Genomic DNA, 15,849 nt, shown 5'->3' on the forward strand with positions numbered 1-15,849 from the left:
TAATGGCCTTGTATTTTGGAGTTTTGTGTGAATATATTCATCTGTTTGTCTTTTCTGTGATGATCCTTTTGCTGAACTTAAAGTCAGACGTCGTCCTTTACAATGTGAATATATTTCCTCTAGTGTCTTGCAAGTTGGATTCAGTTTTTTTTTTCTGGAATGCAATAAGGTAATAAGGTAGAATTTTTAAATCCTGGGATATATAATATTGGCTTTCCTCTATATCTGCATTTACATAATTTAAAATAGAACATCTTATTAAAAACATCAAGATATACACAGATTAGGAAACGGGTAACAACATACAAACACATAAACTAGAAATCATTTTTGTCTGCATACTTATATATACAACTGTGGTACAATAAATTCTTTCAGTCATGCGCTATCTATACAGATCATATTGCTTAAAAGAAGGGGGCTTTTGGTCGGGGCAGTTAAGGGCTTGGAGATGGAAATCAAAAACCGCTAAATCAAAGAGGAAACAAAAATAAAAGCGAGACCCTGATAGAAAAAGAAAAGCAGAACGGGATGTGGCGGGATGTTCGGACGATCAGGACTGTGTGAAATCGGGAGAGCGGTAAAGCTGGGGGAGGCTGAGGGGTGAGGTGAAGGGAGGTGGGAGTTACATGGATGGACCCATATATCACTGAGGTATTTACACATACTGGCTAAAGAGTACTACAAGGCAGGTACTGAAAGCGCCCTGCCTATTTCTTGGTGGAGAGCTGAGCGTCCACCTCCTCCTCGGGCTTCAGGACGTGCCACTGGGCGATGGGTCTCCTGGGGTTGGCCAGCATGTCGGACCAGTGGCGCAGCTCTGTCCCCGAGCTGTTGAGGCCCACAAAGACCTTGCCGATGGCATCGTTCTTGCCGATCTTGTCATAGTCCAGAACAGTTATAACAACTTGCACTTTCTGTGGAGGGGGAAGAGTGGGAGAAGAGGGGACACAAAAGTAAATCGAGGTGTCGTCAGCAGAAAGACGGTTCTCGATGAAACAGTAAATTTACATTTTGTTTAGACGCGGTCCACTTTTCTGAAATCATGGTTTCATTGTAAAGGGTTGCCAGATGTTTTTCCGACTCCCTCCATTTACTTAATTTCCTTTGTTATTGCCTCTTTTTAAAGCCTGCCCTCTGCTGTTGGTCCATGTTTACCTGCCGTGACAGTGTGGCTGGTATTGTTGTCACATTGTGAGTCTGTGTGGTCCCTGAAGTACCTACTGTAGTAGGAACTACCACAAAGGTTGTCTGGAGTAATCTGGCAGGTGTTCATATGTCTGCCTGTGGGAAGATTTCTCAGCGCAATGGCATAATGACTGTGGAAGATGCAGTCACAAAACTTTACAGGTTTGTAGTTGAGACCAAAATGAAGACTGAAGATGTGTCTGGTCCGACTCAAGCGCTGAGTACTCGGGCACTGATGATATAACGTACTAAATAATCTGAGTACTTATGGGTCAGAACGTCAACATGTTGACAGCCATCACAAGATGGTTTCTATTTTATCTCAAAATTGAATACCACAAGTTTTCGCTAAACGGTGCTCTTTAAAGGTCACATTTTTAATCTCTGCTCTAAGTGAAGAGGGATTCCTTTTATTTTCTAACAACCTTCAGCTTTTGCTATGTTGTTTGGATTTACTAAAGACCAGATCAATGTGGAGAAAAGAATGAACAGAATGTAATCTTAGACTGTATATAAAAGATGGATGTAGCCGCTGTGACGTCACCTATTGGTTTGTGGACTTTCATCGTGCAGTTTGGAATTTGGCCATCACAATCTTGGTGTTTTGCAAAAGGACACAACAAGAATGGGATGGATCTGACTGAGAATTTGAGGACACTACACATAACGTACTTTTCAGACCTGTCAATCCCAAGGTAGCCCCACCCTAAAAAAAATACACTGCTTTAGCATCTGTTTTAGTATAAATGGGACCATAATCTACCAAATAAATATCATGCTGTATAGAAAGTAGCGAGTCAGACCATTAACTAGTCGGTAACAGATCAAGTTAGAAACAGGGTCAATTTTTCATAGACTTCTTTACAGTCTGACCTCTTTCTGCCACCAGAGGAGTCGCCCCCTGCTGGCCGTTAGAAAGAACACTTCTGTGTTGACTTTACTTTTCTAGTTCTTTACAATCTACAGCTATCACAAGATGATTTAATATATCAAAATGTGTTTTTTCCCCATACAACCAGATTAAAACTGATGCAACAGGATTCTATTGTCTGATTTATAGCAAGTGAAAATCTGTCGTCTGTCAGATGTCGATCTTTCTTCATATCATATCTTTTTCTGCAATGCAGTCACCTGTTACTTTGCAGCTTATTGAGTCTGAGTTCCCCTAATTGCTGCTTCTGCTCATGTTGCTTAAACTCATTTGTCCATTTAACGTAAAAACATGAAGCGATGCAGCTGAGAGGTCTCAGAATGGCTGACTAGATGCTGTGTAGATGCGTAGAATGTTTCAAACTGTATATCTGAAATTCTAATGAATAAAGATAAATGCTTGTCGAGTGTATTAGGCTTATGAAACTAATCCTGATCATTTCTCTGAGTAGTAGAGTGATGCAGGGAGTGAGGTGCTCCTTCAGCCATTAAATGTTGATTAACTGTAACAGACATTCCAGACCAGAGTTATTTTCAGAGCCAAACACAGCAGAATGTTTGATTACTCAGAGGTCTAAGACTCAGCCTCGGTTTGTGTGTTTATTCTAAGGGACGCCGCAAAGAGGAGTGGCCTGGGCGTCAATCTCTGGCAAAGAATATGAATTAGTGCACAAAGCGCCCTGATTAAGTTTCGATCCACTGACACACTGAGACGAGGCTACCGCCACCTGCATGAGCTCAGAGCCACTGTTCTGAAAGAGCATGCCTAATACGCCATGTAATGAAATACTGAATAAGGTTGCCAGATGGCCAGCTGGGGTTAGTTGGTTTATAAAGTGACAGTTCACCTTCAAAATGCTCATTGAAACAAGGCTTTCTTTGATAGGAAAATTAGCAGAGCCTCTTGCTAATCATCACTGACCAGGCAGGACTATTTGTCCTTGCTGTGACTGATTTGCCAAAAATAATCACATAATGAACAGGAACAGCTCAGCAGTTTGGCAAATAAGCTTATTAACTTTCTGTGAAATGATAAGACGAATATCAACCTCATGTCATGAACAACAGTTGATCCGTTAGCTTGTACGTCTGTTTAGCGTCACCAGCATAAGGTGCTTCATACACTCCACTGACTGTATATAAAGATGGACGACCCCTCTCAGATGTTATCTGCAGGTTTCCTGAACAGTGATTCTGAGGCTCAGTGTGGCGGCTCTGGCCATCACTATCTTGGCAAACTCCTACCTAATCCAAAAATGAACAAGGAAGAGCATGGCTGGAGCTGAAGTGGGCCATGGACTCTCCTGTCCCCTAAGTATGCATAACTTTAAGCATAAATCAGCCTTAATACATAAGTTATATACAAATCCATCTACCTCCTTATTTGCATAAACAGGAAAATTAGATACAGACAAAAAAACATTCTGCTTTTTTCCTGGAACAAGCAACAAAAAAGAGCAAAATCTTGGAGGAAATTGAGTTCTATGGTCCTTATGTGGTGTTAGTGTAAAACGTGAGTATGTGAAAGCCTGTTTGCTGTGTCACTGCTTCACAACTAATCATGTGTGTACGAAGGAAGATGTGGTGGAACGTCAGTCAATACTAAAGCTTCTGTTAGTGTTACGAGACAGACCAATTAAATTCCCACACAATCTCTGAGACAATTAGACTCTTTCGATTAGTTACTTAAAAAGTCCCAAGGTCAGTTTAAACCTAAATCCAACACTTTGCCTCTATCGATAAAAAGAAGTTAAATTACAGCTTTCTATGAGCAGTCTGTGTTATTTGTTGTAAATCTTAACAGTACACAGAAACATTCTGCCCGAGGAATTGATTAGTAAATTAAACAGCAATCCCAGTCTAAAGAGCAGAAAGACGTGACATGGTGGGAGAAAGTGTGTAATTAAAAGTCACCACAGCTCTGAGTGTCTTCATTGAAAATCAGATGCAATCCAGCCACAGGCCTAAAGAGCTGTCAGCCATGATGAGGACGTTTAAACAGTTCGTTAGTCCAACATTTACACCAACCTATTTGGATGTTGGTGCTTGATGGAATTGTCACAGTTAAATTAGGGCTGTAAAGTATGTTCTCTAGAGTTCAATAAACCTAATCAATGACAAGTTCATGATTCAATCAATTACTTAATGATCAACCTGGTTCTTGGCAGTGAGATAAGAAATGTAAATTCAGCCAACATACTGGTATCAGCAGCGCTGAATGAGGCCTTGATTCGGATGGGGTTGATTGGGATCAGCAGTGTTTAAATTGAATTTTGAGGCTCGTGGAACCAAACCTGTGATTTGTGAGCTGTGACAGGCTTAATCAATTTGACTCAATTACTGTCTTGCCTGAAGAGATAATCTTGTTTGTTGCTTTTCCTTTCTGGCACAGTTCATGCATTCTTTATCCTTTTCTTCATAACGTTCTGGAAAAAAGTTGACGCTTTACTTCTTCTTTGTCTTGAATCAAATCATTGTCTTGCCTAAATCATCCATTAAAGCGTCACATGCTATAATTGTTCTGTGTATACTTGGTTAAATACAGCTAAATAATGATATGCACGGTAATCACTGTCAGACATGCTACAAATACCACTGAGGTACATGCTACAGGCAATAACAGTGCAGACAATCACATCCACTGAGCAATTGGCTTGTCAAATTGCAAAACCGAGGGTGATTTAAACTGAAGTGCTTTGATTATACTGTTATGATGAAAAGCCTCTAAACTGATTATTTGGTAAATGAGCTCCCACTTATCAATTGCTTGTATGCAACCAAATGTTTGCTGGCTGCTGGTTTTTATTGTACAATTTGTCCCCAACACGCTGCCTTTTCCCCCGCGACCCCAGTGAGGATTAAGCAGTGCATAGATAATGGATGGATGGACACTGCCTTTTGAGTTTGAAAATGCTTCGCAAGCAGATGAAACCATACCTGGATTTGTTCAAATGGGACTTCAAAGCTAAAGGACTCGTTGTAGTAAGGGTTGAGGGTGTTCTTCTTGATTGTCGTCTTCTTCTTCTTCAGTCTCTTGCCGTTTTGCATCAGATGGATCTTCACATATGGATCTACAAAAAAAGAGAAAAGGAAATTATTTTGCACATTGTTGGAAAGCTCACAGGTGTATTTGGCCACGTTGGGGCAGTTGAACCATACACTGGATACAAAACAATGTTAACCTGCAGAGCTGAAGGGAAACTGCAGAATCGGGCGACAACTCTCTGTTGGTTTGTTGCTACTAACCAAAATACAAACACACTGATATCATATAGGTTAATATCGCCAAAGCAGGTGTTACAAAACACGACCATCAGGGACCTGTGTGTTTTCATCACTCAATTAACCTTCCCCATTCAAGAGCCTCATTGTCATCTGTCCGAATGCCATCTCAAGTGGCAGCCAAGTGGTCTGCTTCGTCCGTCCTCATCCACTCTCTGCAATCAGGTAGAGAGCGCGCCGGAAAACAGCAAACCACCCATCGCTTTCATTTGTGACGTGACGCCACTCCTCCTGATTTGTTTACGTACTCCAAATTGTAATCAAAACCAAATTGGAGAAGAGGAGAGTTAGCGTCTTGGTTCGGGGTTTTCGAGGGAGACAACTGACAACGAGGCAGGGAGCAATCACCTTCTCAAACTGTGAAATGAAAACCGTGTTTTTTGGCTTTAATTGATCCATTAAAGGGACCAGGTGAGGCTCTTAATTTGCACATTCACAGAGATCCTAATGAGTCCAAACTCTGGGCAGCTGAAGAATGTAAAATGTTCCACTGTAATTTTCAATGACACACAAAAGGGGCTGAAAAGATGAAAGGAGACTCAATAATTACTGTGGTTCAAAGAATATGCACTCTTCCTGTCCATTCACATTTTTCCTCACTGCATACAATCCATTACTGCTGAGAGATGGTCCTTACAATTTAGAAAGGGAGAAATGTGGTGGTATATTTACACCTGCTACAGAGAAATGGACATCCTGAGCATCTATTCCCCATTACTCCGGTACACTGTTTCCTGACTGAAAGTGCTCATCAACAAGTCTGCTCGTCAAATTCAACGGGCTGATTGCAGTAAGTCACATTTTCCTGTTGATTAGGACTAAAAAAAACCCGCACAAAAATAACAACAATGGAGTAATTTAGCTTCCAACAGGCTGTTTACATTCATGTAAATACGAGCTCTCTGAGTAACCAGAGGTCTGTACTACGAAGCAGGATCTGAGGTCATCGAGGTAACTTCAGGTTTGGGTTTTTAGGGACCACGAAGACAATCACTTCTTACCGGGTCACATTGCCATGGTAACAGATGCTGAACTCCTATCCTGGTTGAGATAATAGATCAAAGCAACGAAAAAAAAAACTACTGCCTACTGATCATTTAACTCTCTTGGGAAATAGCAACACTATCCTCCGCTCGCTATCTGCTCGGTGTGCAGACAGCGAGCAGAGAAGGAGACTTTTTCCCGTTCAAAGAGTTCAAAGCATTTCATTGTTCTATCTGCCTTTGTAAAGCGATATAATCCTGAAACAGAAACTGATTGAAACACTACGGCCTCATAGCCTGCTTGCTGACCTAATAAGATTTGCAGCAATCGGTTTGATGATGTTTTCAGATTGGTTATATTTACACATGGTTGTTTACTTGCTCTCAAAGCTATTTAATGTCACCAAGGTTGCAGCTGAAAGAATCTTGTGATGCATAACTAAACCTATTAATTGCACATTCATGAAGTTTTTTTTGCAGCTTTCCTTACTGACTTGTTTCATATTATGGACCCCTGGTTTCCTGCAAGCGTCTAAACTGAATGTGGTACGTTGAGCTGCAGTTCCTATAATGTCCACTTGATGCTGCCTAAAGGAAATTCTTCACTGTATTAAAAGAACAAGCAAAACTTCTGCTTTCTCTAAAAACAGAAACTCTTGAAAACAATAAAAATATAAAATACACAGCTTTCATTATAATACCGTTCACAGGGTTAGCTCTGGTTTGCACTGTGAAAATTATGAACGAGGTTGTTGACAATTCTGGCGCCACTTGCAAAGACCACATAATGACTCTTAATGTTCTCTGATCTCAATCACCAGCGCTGCAAAGCTACAGTGAAAAATAAATGAAAACCACTTTGTCATTTATCACTGAAGACAACACGCTGCTTGAGAAAGATATAAACAAATAACCACGATAATCTCAGAGATGCTAATGAGGCGGCGTCCCGCCTGAGGCGACAAATATCCCCCCTCTAACTGCTGAAGCTCAGAGCTGTGCACTGGCCTGAGTGAGTAGTAAGACTCTGAATCGGAGCTTATAATTACTTGTTGAAACACCACTTGCTCCGATAATCTGGATTTATCACTGGATCCAATATGCACAAAGTCTCGGTAATGCTTTAGGATTTTTGAGGTGTGGGCTGCTCTGAAAGAAAAACTCTGTTTTTAGGTGTGGGACTTCTAGCAATAGCAAATACTGAAAGAGCTTCTATAATCTTTTATCCAATTTAGCGGGATAAGGACCCGACTGCACAATGGCAGGCTCGTCCAGGGAGGCTGACATGAATACAGAGAGAAAACAGCACAAACAGAGTCAGAGGGAGGAAAGCAGCAGAATAAATAGATGGCAGAGATGTGAGTGAAAAGGTAGCAGGCTTCTAATGGAGTGGGTGTCCATTATTACTCTCCTGCTGAGTTGAGCTGGAGTGCTGGGATGAGAAAAACAGTGAAGGAGGGCTGTGTGCATGTGTTGCCACTTTGTGCAGGAAATGAATACATCCGGCAGTATCTAAATGAGGAGCTTATCCAGACTTACCTGGTATGTTTTAAACAGCAGCATAAGCCCTTCATGCACTGGTTTTATCAATCAAATCCATGTCTCACATTCACAATTTATACCGCAAAGCAGCTAAACCTAAAATCCCACATTTCTGTCTTACTGTGGGTTTCTGCAGAATTTAAGTTCATAGTGGTCTAAAAAAAATGTCTCAGTCAAAAGCTGGTAAATGGGTCAAAAGGACAAAAACGCTCCAGAAAACATACCTGTGAGATTTGTACTTGTTAAATTATGTTAAGACAGAGCGATATTAGTTATATTATGTGTTTGTAAACTTAATGTGACTTTGCACTAAGCGCCTACCCTTTTAGTTTCTGTTGTGACACCTTGTTTTCTGTTTGTGATCACAAAAATGGTGGATATGCTGCCAAATTCATAGTAATTTTTTAATCAGGTAGACAAAAGAAACTTTATCATTACCACACAGTGACTGTCAACTCTTTTGTCTAAAATGACAAATGTTTTTGTTTGTTGTATGAAGCTGGATAATTAAGTTCATGTTAGCTTCCTGAGTTAAAACTCCATCTCTGGCTGACTCTTCAATGCTCCCAGCCCACTCATATCAAAATGAGAATCTGGCTACATACTACACATGATACTGCGCCAAGACTGGGGCTAAAAAAAAAGATTGTCCCGAGCACAGTCCTCAGTGATCAATGTAGAAGGCAAGAAAATAAAGATGCATTATTGGTTTTGTATCGTAGGGAAGAACGGTAGTATGAGTACGGATGTCAAAGATAGACCGATCGAGGCAAGTTTAACTCATCGGTATGGGTACGAATCTAAGCCCAATCCTTTCCAATGTCACACAGGTGTTCTGACTTTAAAAAAATTCTTAATAAATGCAGCATCATCAATCAGTAACTCATTAACTTGTATTACAAATTGAGTCCACTAGACACTTCTCCTGTGCGGATATTACTGTTTAGGGCCACAGACATATAATAGAGGTCACGAAGGCAGTGCTTACAAATGCCACTAGGACATGGGAACACTTTCCCAGCTGATCCCAGATTAGTTGAACAGATATGTGCTGCTTGTCAAGCATCACAGAGGACCTTATCATGGTGCCTCTGTACCAACTAAACCCCCACAATGTTCGCCGTTAGCCAAAATGGAATTTTCCAACCTTCTTTGGTCTCAATGGTATTATAAAACCACATTACAGGCTGATCCATCTTCAGTGGAAATTCCTCAAGACAAGTCAGAATGAGGCTCAGTAGTGTGTGTGGCCTCCATGTGCCTGTAGGACCTCCCTACAACGCCTGGGCATGCTCCTGATGAGGCGGCAGATGTTCTCCTGAGGAATCTCCTCCCAGACCTGGATTAAAGCATCAGTCAACTCCTGGACAGTCTATGATGCAACGTGGCGTTGGTGGATGGAAGGAAACATGATGTCCCAGATGTGCTCAGTTGGATTCAGGTCTGGGGAATGGGCAGGCCAGTCCATAGCATCAATGCCTTCATCATGCAGGAACTGGTGACACACTTCAGCCACATGAGGCCGAGCATTGTCATGCATCAGAAGGAACCCAGGGCCCACTGCACCAGCATGTGGTCTCACAGTGGGTCTGAGGATCTCATATTATTGGGCTGTGTGATGTCATTCTGCAGGGCTCTGGCTCCTCCTGGTCCTCCTGCACAAAGGAGGAGGTAGCATCCTGCTGCTGGGTTGTTGCCTTCCTACAACCCCCTCCATGTCTCCTGGTATCTCCTTCATGTTCTGGACACTGGGCTGAGAGACATAGCAAACCTTCTTACCACAGCTCGCATCGATGTGCCATCCTGGATGAACTGCACTACCTGAGCAGCTTGTGTGGGTTGTTGACACCACCTCATGCTACCTCTAGGGGTGAGAGCACTGACAAAATGAGAAACTGACCAAAACATCAGCCAGAAAGGACGAGAACAGACTCATGGTCTGTGGTCACCACCTGCAGAACCACTCCTTTATAGGAGTTGTCTTGCTAATTGCCTCTCATCTCCACCTGTTGTCTGTTCCATTTGCACAACAGCAGGTGAAATTGATTCACAATCAGTGTTGCTTCCTACCTGGACAGGTTGATTTCACAGAAGTGGGACCGACTTGGAGTTACATTGTGTTGTTTAGGTGTTCCCTTTATTTTTTTGAGCAGTGTACAATACTTGGAGTGTGTTCTATGTAGGAAAATGGTACTGGATGGGAACTCTGTATTGGCAGATACTAAATATAAAATAGATTGGATCAGACTGGGGGCAAATAAACTGGACTGGGACATGCGTAAGTATAAGCATTGTAAGGGAATATGTAAAGGATTTAAGTCTCATGAAATTATACTCAGATTTTTGTCAGAGAAGTGCTCTATAAAGCTTAACAGATATATTTGGAAATATTGTAATATTGACTTAGGCCACTGGAATGTAAAATTTCCCAACTCCAATAAAGACTCCCTCAGCAACCATTATTGGCTTCCGTTACCTCGTTAGTTAACGCTATTCTAACAAGCTACTGCAGGGACGAAACTAGTTCCGACGACAAGGCAATACTTCAGGGGTCTCGAACTCCGGTCCTCGAGGGCCGCAATCCTGCATGTTTTAGATGTTTCCTTCTTCCAACACACCTGATTCAAATGATCAGCTCATCATCAAGCTCTGCAGAAGCCTGATAACGATCCTAACCCTGCAATATTTGTAGCTTAGTCCAGAACAGACAAACCCACTGTTTGATCCACTCATTACACTATCGTCTTGTGTTTTTGATTTGTAAAGGCAGAACAAAGATACCACTCTGCAAACTGTTTAGGAGCTGACTGGCCCCATACGCTCTGCTTCAACATACAGAGAACTAGACAACCGCTATTCTAAGAAAGGGGTTTAACAAACTGTCAATTGTAATGCTATTTATTTTTGCATGCAGCTGTACATATCACACTAATGCTACAACTGTGATTGCTCGTGACTCTTACTCTGGTAACTGTGCCTGAACAAACACAATACAACAGCTGAATGGGATTATGCAAGATAACCCTTTCTCAGGCTGAAAAAAAGGAAACACCTGTGGCGCCACATCACTGCTATCCAGCTGCCCTTATCTTTCCAGCCAGCAGATGAGAGTTTGGCATTATTGAGTTTTGGGAGGCTCGTCGTACCTCATATCCGGCCCATTTTGCTGTCTCATCCCAGACGGATGTAATCTCTCCCATTTTATGGATGAATGGCAGCGCTTGTGATGCAAGAGCGCTTCCTCACATATGTGTACAGCGCAGAGGCTCGTCTTCGCTATCCTCAGGGTTACTCATCTGAGTCCTGGATCTCGGCCACAGTTTTATGAGGCGATGCACTATCAGCGGTCCATACATTTCCCCCAGGAGGCAAGACGCAGGTTCCTGGATAAGCGATGAGCTTTGAGCCAAATCAGCGGCAGAGTTAAGTAGAACTAATAAAGCTGTCTGATATTAAAGTGGTTACTTACTCCGTATTTCAAGCTGTGAATAATTACCAGCTGGAGCTCATCTGGACTATTTTGGTGAGGGTGGTGTCGATCAGAGGGGAAGCTACAGGACTGAATTACGTGCACAGAAACAGAACATCAAACACAGAATTGGCTTCCTCCTTAAAATATTTCCGTGTTCACAGAGTGTGGCCACTGCGGGTGCTGCCAGAGTCGTGCCAAATGAACACCAATACTAGCAGCGTTAAAAATAGCCCGGCTGTCATCTTAGCTTTCCTCCCATCATTTTGAATTTGCCATGGTGGGTGCACCCAGGGGTGACTGTCGGTTTAGTTTTGCGCACTCAGCTCAGCGCTGAAACACACACATTCCACACAAACACAGGCGTTTACAGTGAAAACTCGTCTCTGAGGTGCAAACCGCCTCCATGAAATCTGACAGAGGTCTACTGTCATATTGTATCATAGTCTTGTTTGCACAATGAGAATCTTTACTATGTAAAAACTTGGAAACACTTCTGTAACTCACTGACTTATTATTATCATTTTTATCTACATCTTTGGTTTTTGTATAAATTGAAGGAACATTTTGAAACAACTGACAAATAAACTTTGCGCTCTCTTATCACTTTTAAATTGCCTATACATCATCTTAACGACCCCTAATGTCCACTTCCTCACTGACTTGGAGAAAACCTCTCAGTCTGACCAGTCAGAGGAGCAAAACAAATAAACCCTCCAGTCGAGAGGCCTGATAGTGAGCCGGCTTCATTACCGCTGACATGGTGCCTGTGTGCTTTGATAACCTCCCCCACTGTTGGCTATTACCTGGTTATGTGCTGCTTCACAGCCCTGTGGGACATCTTCAGAGGTACAAAGAGAGTGGGACAAAACACTTTTGCTGCCGCCACCTTTATGAGATTGCATGTCCTCATAGTGAGTTGCTTCCAGACACTTAGCCTTTTGTGTCAGTCACACTTTTGAGTCTCACTCACCTTTGATGTGCACAATGGCAAGGAAACAGCACAGTGACTGGAAATACTGTAAAACGCACCATTTTAAACAGATAATAAGATCGTTTTTAAGGTGACACATCTGTGGGAGGTTGAGAGAGATGTTGTCGCAGGGACGGCTTTGGCTGCTGAACCAGTTACAGCTTTTAGAACTCACTTTGTAGTCTGTTTTGCAAAACTCTAAAACGCTTCGCCCACTGGGGTTTCACTTTTCTGAATCTGATTGCCTGCATTTCAACATAATAGATATGTATTGTAACTGCGCAAAGTGGAGTCGACTAAAGCGGGGAGAGGAGTAACTCGACTGTAATGAGGCCGGGATTATTTTGAGACGACAACTAAAGAACATGGTGCATCACCGCAGTTAAGTAGCAGCAATCCTGGCAGCCACCGAAAGTCAACTGTACAATTTCAAAGTGTCATTTCAAAGGTTTGTTTTTGTGAGAAACAGCGTGGAGGCAGATTTGGGGGTTGTTTCATGAGGGGCAAATCAAAAGAATTATTTCTGATTATACATTGGTTAATGATAATTCCCACATCTTCCTCTGTGACTATAATTAGGCATGGTAAACAGGATGACAATAGAGGAGAAGGCTGATCCCAGGCCATCAATTACTTGTCCTCCTCCTTAAGCTCTGGATGAGCCGCCCTGTGGATGAGGGCTAATTATTGTTATTAGAGACCTGCCCATTATTTCATCCATCTGCTGCTGCACATTTAAGTCCATTCTCAGAGCAGAAAAGCAGCCACCACCACCAAAAATCTAAACTTAAACTGCAATTTAGAGTATATTCCAGTGAAACATGCGCCGTGCCATCACTGTACGCTAATAATTCACCCTGAAACCCACAGATGAGTGCACACAGATGAAACATGCTCCAATTAAATGTGACATACAGTGTGTGGTGTCAAACTGTCTGGCTTCTCTTCTCTGTAAGAGAGAAACCTGGCCTTCAAAGTGAACAAATTCACACATTCTTCATACTGGCTGGTCGATGTGGCTGACAGCTCAGAATGTTGACAGTCCCATGATGCAATTGGGTACAGGTAAGAGTAAACGCCCGTACCACAAAATGGCAGCAGAGGAGTTTTTTTTTTTTTTCTCCAGCCAAATGGCTGCTTGCACTGGTGTGATAGATGAAAGGGAGCTCTGAGCTTTTAATGTGCACCGTGTTACTGTACTGCAGGTTGTTTAGGCTCATATGGAGAGACCGAGCTGTCAAGCAGAAAGCAAGTGGACCCAGGTGTATGGTAATTGCAGCAGAAAGAGTCCAGGCATGAGGGAAGAGCGTAGCGGGGAACTTGAAATGAAACCACTGAAGACTGTCAAAGGGGAGGCAGGAGAGAGAAAGGCTGCAGCTTATTGTGTGATCCTACATTTGTGTGCATGTGTGTGACGGCTGATCAAAACCTCGACAGGAGCCAGTCGACGACAACAAAAACAATGTCATTCGTTTCCATTCTGTAGTGTGTAGCTGATCAATGTTAGACTGATGGACAAATGGAGACCTCAACATTATAATGCTGTATTAGTATTTTGATCTGAGTATTAGCTAATATATCTTAAGGGTTAACCAAGACAAAGCTGAAGGTTACAAAGTAAAAAGGCACACTGAACCATATCATCTGTCTGATCCTATCATCATGTGACTTAATTTCATTAGGTTGAATTGTAGCGTTACAATAAGTAGATTTTAAAAACACACGGTGGAGATTTTGATATTGTCATCATGCTATCAAGATACCAAAATAGAAAAAGAAAAAATAAAGAAAAATCTTAAAAGATGAGGAGGATGAATAGATGGTGAAGTTGGTGACAGATTCAGCTCCAAAATTTCAAATTCTTTCAGAACTGTGATCGAGCCTGTTTAGGATTAACACAGCTCTAAATGGGGCTGTGATGTAGCGTAATTTAGGACCATCATCTGTTTTTCCACATTCTTCTTAGTCCATTAAGTCACCAAAAGCAGTGAAAAAGATCTAACTGGAGGTTTCGAGGATCCAAATGTAGCCTCTTTAAACTGCTAGCTTTTTCTGACAACCAGAGTAATTTCCATTTAACAGTTATATAAAATTCTTAAAAGCAGAAAAAAAAAAAAAAATCCCATCCAATATCTTGAAATTAGTGTTTTATCATCAAGAGAAAAAAAAAACTCTTTTAGAGATTATTGCAGCCTGACAATAATTACAGTCATTGTAAAACTCGTTTTATAAGCTCTTTAAATGTCAAGATTTTTATCCATCAAACATTATGATCAGGAAAGTGACTGACTGGACCTAAATTGATTCTGCAGCATGGTAATGAGCTCATACATAAAGAACCATCTTTATGCAACAGATGCTGACAGCAGGGAGTCAGCCTGGAACTAACTAAAGAGGCAGAAAACCGAAGCTGGTTTTTCTAGAATCTATTTTGTGTGCATTTGAAGAAATTTATTAGAAAAGGTTAATTAAAAAAATAAAAAAAAATAAAGAAAAACACTCCCCACTGTTAGTTTTGAAAAGTTGTACATGTATTATGGTTTTTGACTTTGTTGAAAAATAGTAAATGCGCTTCATAGGAAATGGGACCAGCTTTATCGATCACACTTCTGACAGAGCATTAACATTTAACTCACACGACTGATCATCTGTTTCTGTTGTATTTGCTGGCTTCCCCTCTGGACAGCACGAAACATGACCATCACTCGCTGACATTACGAATTATAAAGAATTACTAAAGGCTGCTCTTAATTTTTTTCTTGTAAATGGTCAAAGTTTGTTTCTTTTTCTTCAAGGCTTCTTTGGTCGTGTGTAACAGATCCTACACCAGCATCCTCTGATGACACCACGCTGCCTAGTTTTTTGTTTTTTTCTTGTTGCTCCCAAGTAGTTAATGGACTCAAGTCTAATTAGCTTTACAAATCTTTGGATGCATGTACCTTGGAGAATTGGTTAAAGATTGTTATTCTTAAAGCATTTTTCCAATCACCCCTTACTTTTAATCCTTAAAACTTTTACACAGTTCTGTAAGTCTGGGTTGAAAGTTGTGATGTGCACACAGCTGCCTCTGCTACGCTCGTCTGCCCACATCGCTGACTTGCCCCCAAAGGAAATATCCAGCTTTGCAGAATGAGATTCTTTTGTTTCCACTTCATAGGAAGACATTAAAACTTAACTCTGAGTGGAAACCAACAACGAGTCCCTAACTGCATCCCCGCAGTGGATTTCATCGTGTCCTGGGACCGTGTTAGAGATCAATCATGCTCCTTTTAGTCCCTAAATGAAACATCTGTCACTGTTTGGCTGATGGAAACAGACTGACTCTGTGCTGTTTGTGTGTGTTCCACTCATGAACCTGTGGGTGTAGGACTTCCACCGCTCTGCTTCGGTTACCATGACATCAGATCCACTATTCAGACTTGACTGTATTGTGATAAATGTCATCTATTGATGTGAATCCTGCATGAGTGCAGTGTTGGAGC

At 41.6% G+C, this 15,849-nt stretch overlaps 1 protein-coding gene across 1 annotated transcript in view; it reads right to left on the reverse strand.

Annotated features, from left to right (window-relative positions):
- Positions 1-377: 377 nt before the first annotated feature.
- Positions 378-15,849, reverse strand: part of syt1a (synaptotagmin Ia) — a 205,581-nt gene continuing 190,109 nt past the window's right edge. The window contains exons 10-11 of the mRNA XM_008276467.1: positions 5,056-5,189; positions 378-917 (exon numbers count right to left, since the gene is read on the reverse strand). Coding sequence (XP_008274689.1) covers positions 711-917; positions 5,056-5,189 — 341 coding nt within the window. The 3' untranslated portion in view covers positions 378-710. The remainder of the gene's footprint in view (positions 918-5,055; positions 5,190-15,849) is intronic.

This window comes from Stegastes partitus, unplaced genomic scaffold (assembly GCF_000690725.1).
Source record: "Stegastes partitus isolate 25-593 unplaced genomic scaffold, Stegastes_partitus-1.0.2 Scaffold74, whole genome shotgun sequence".
NCBI classification, from domain to species: domain Eukaryota; kingdom Metazoa; phylum Chordata; class Actinopteri; family Pomacentridae; genus Stegastes; species Stegastes partitus.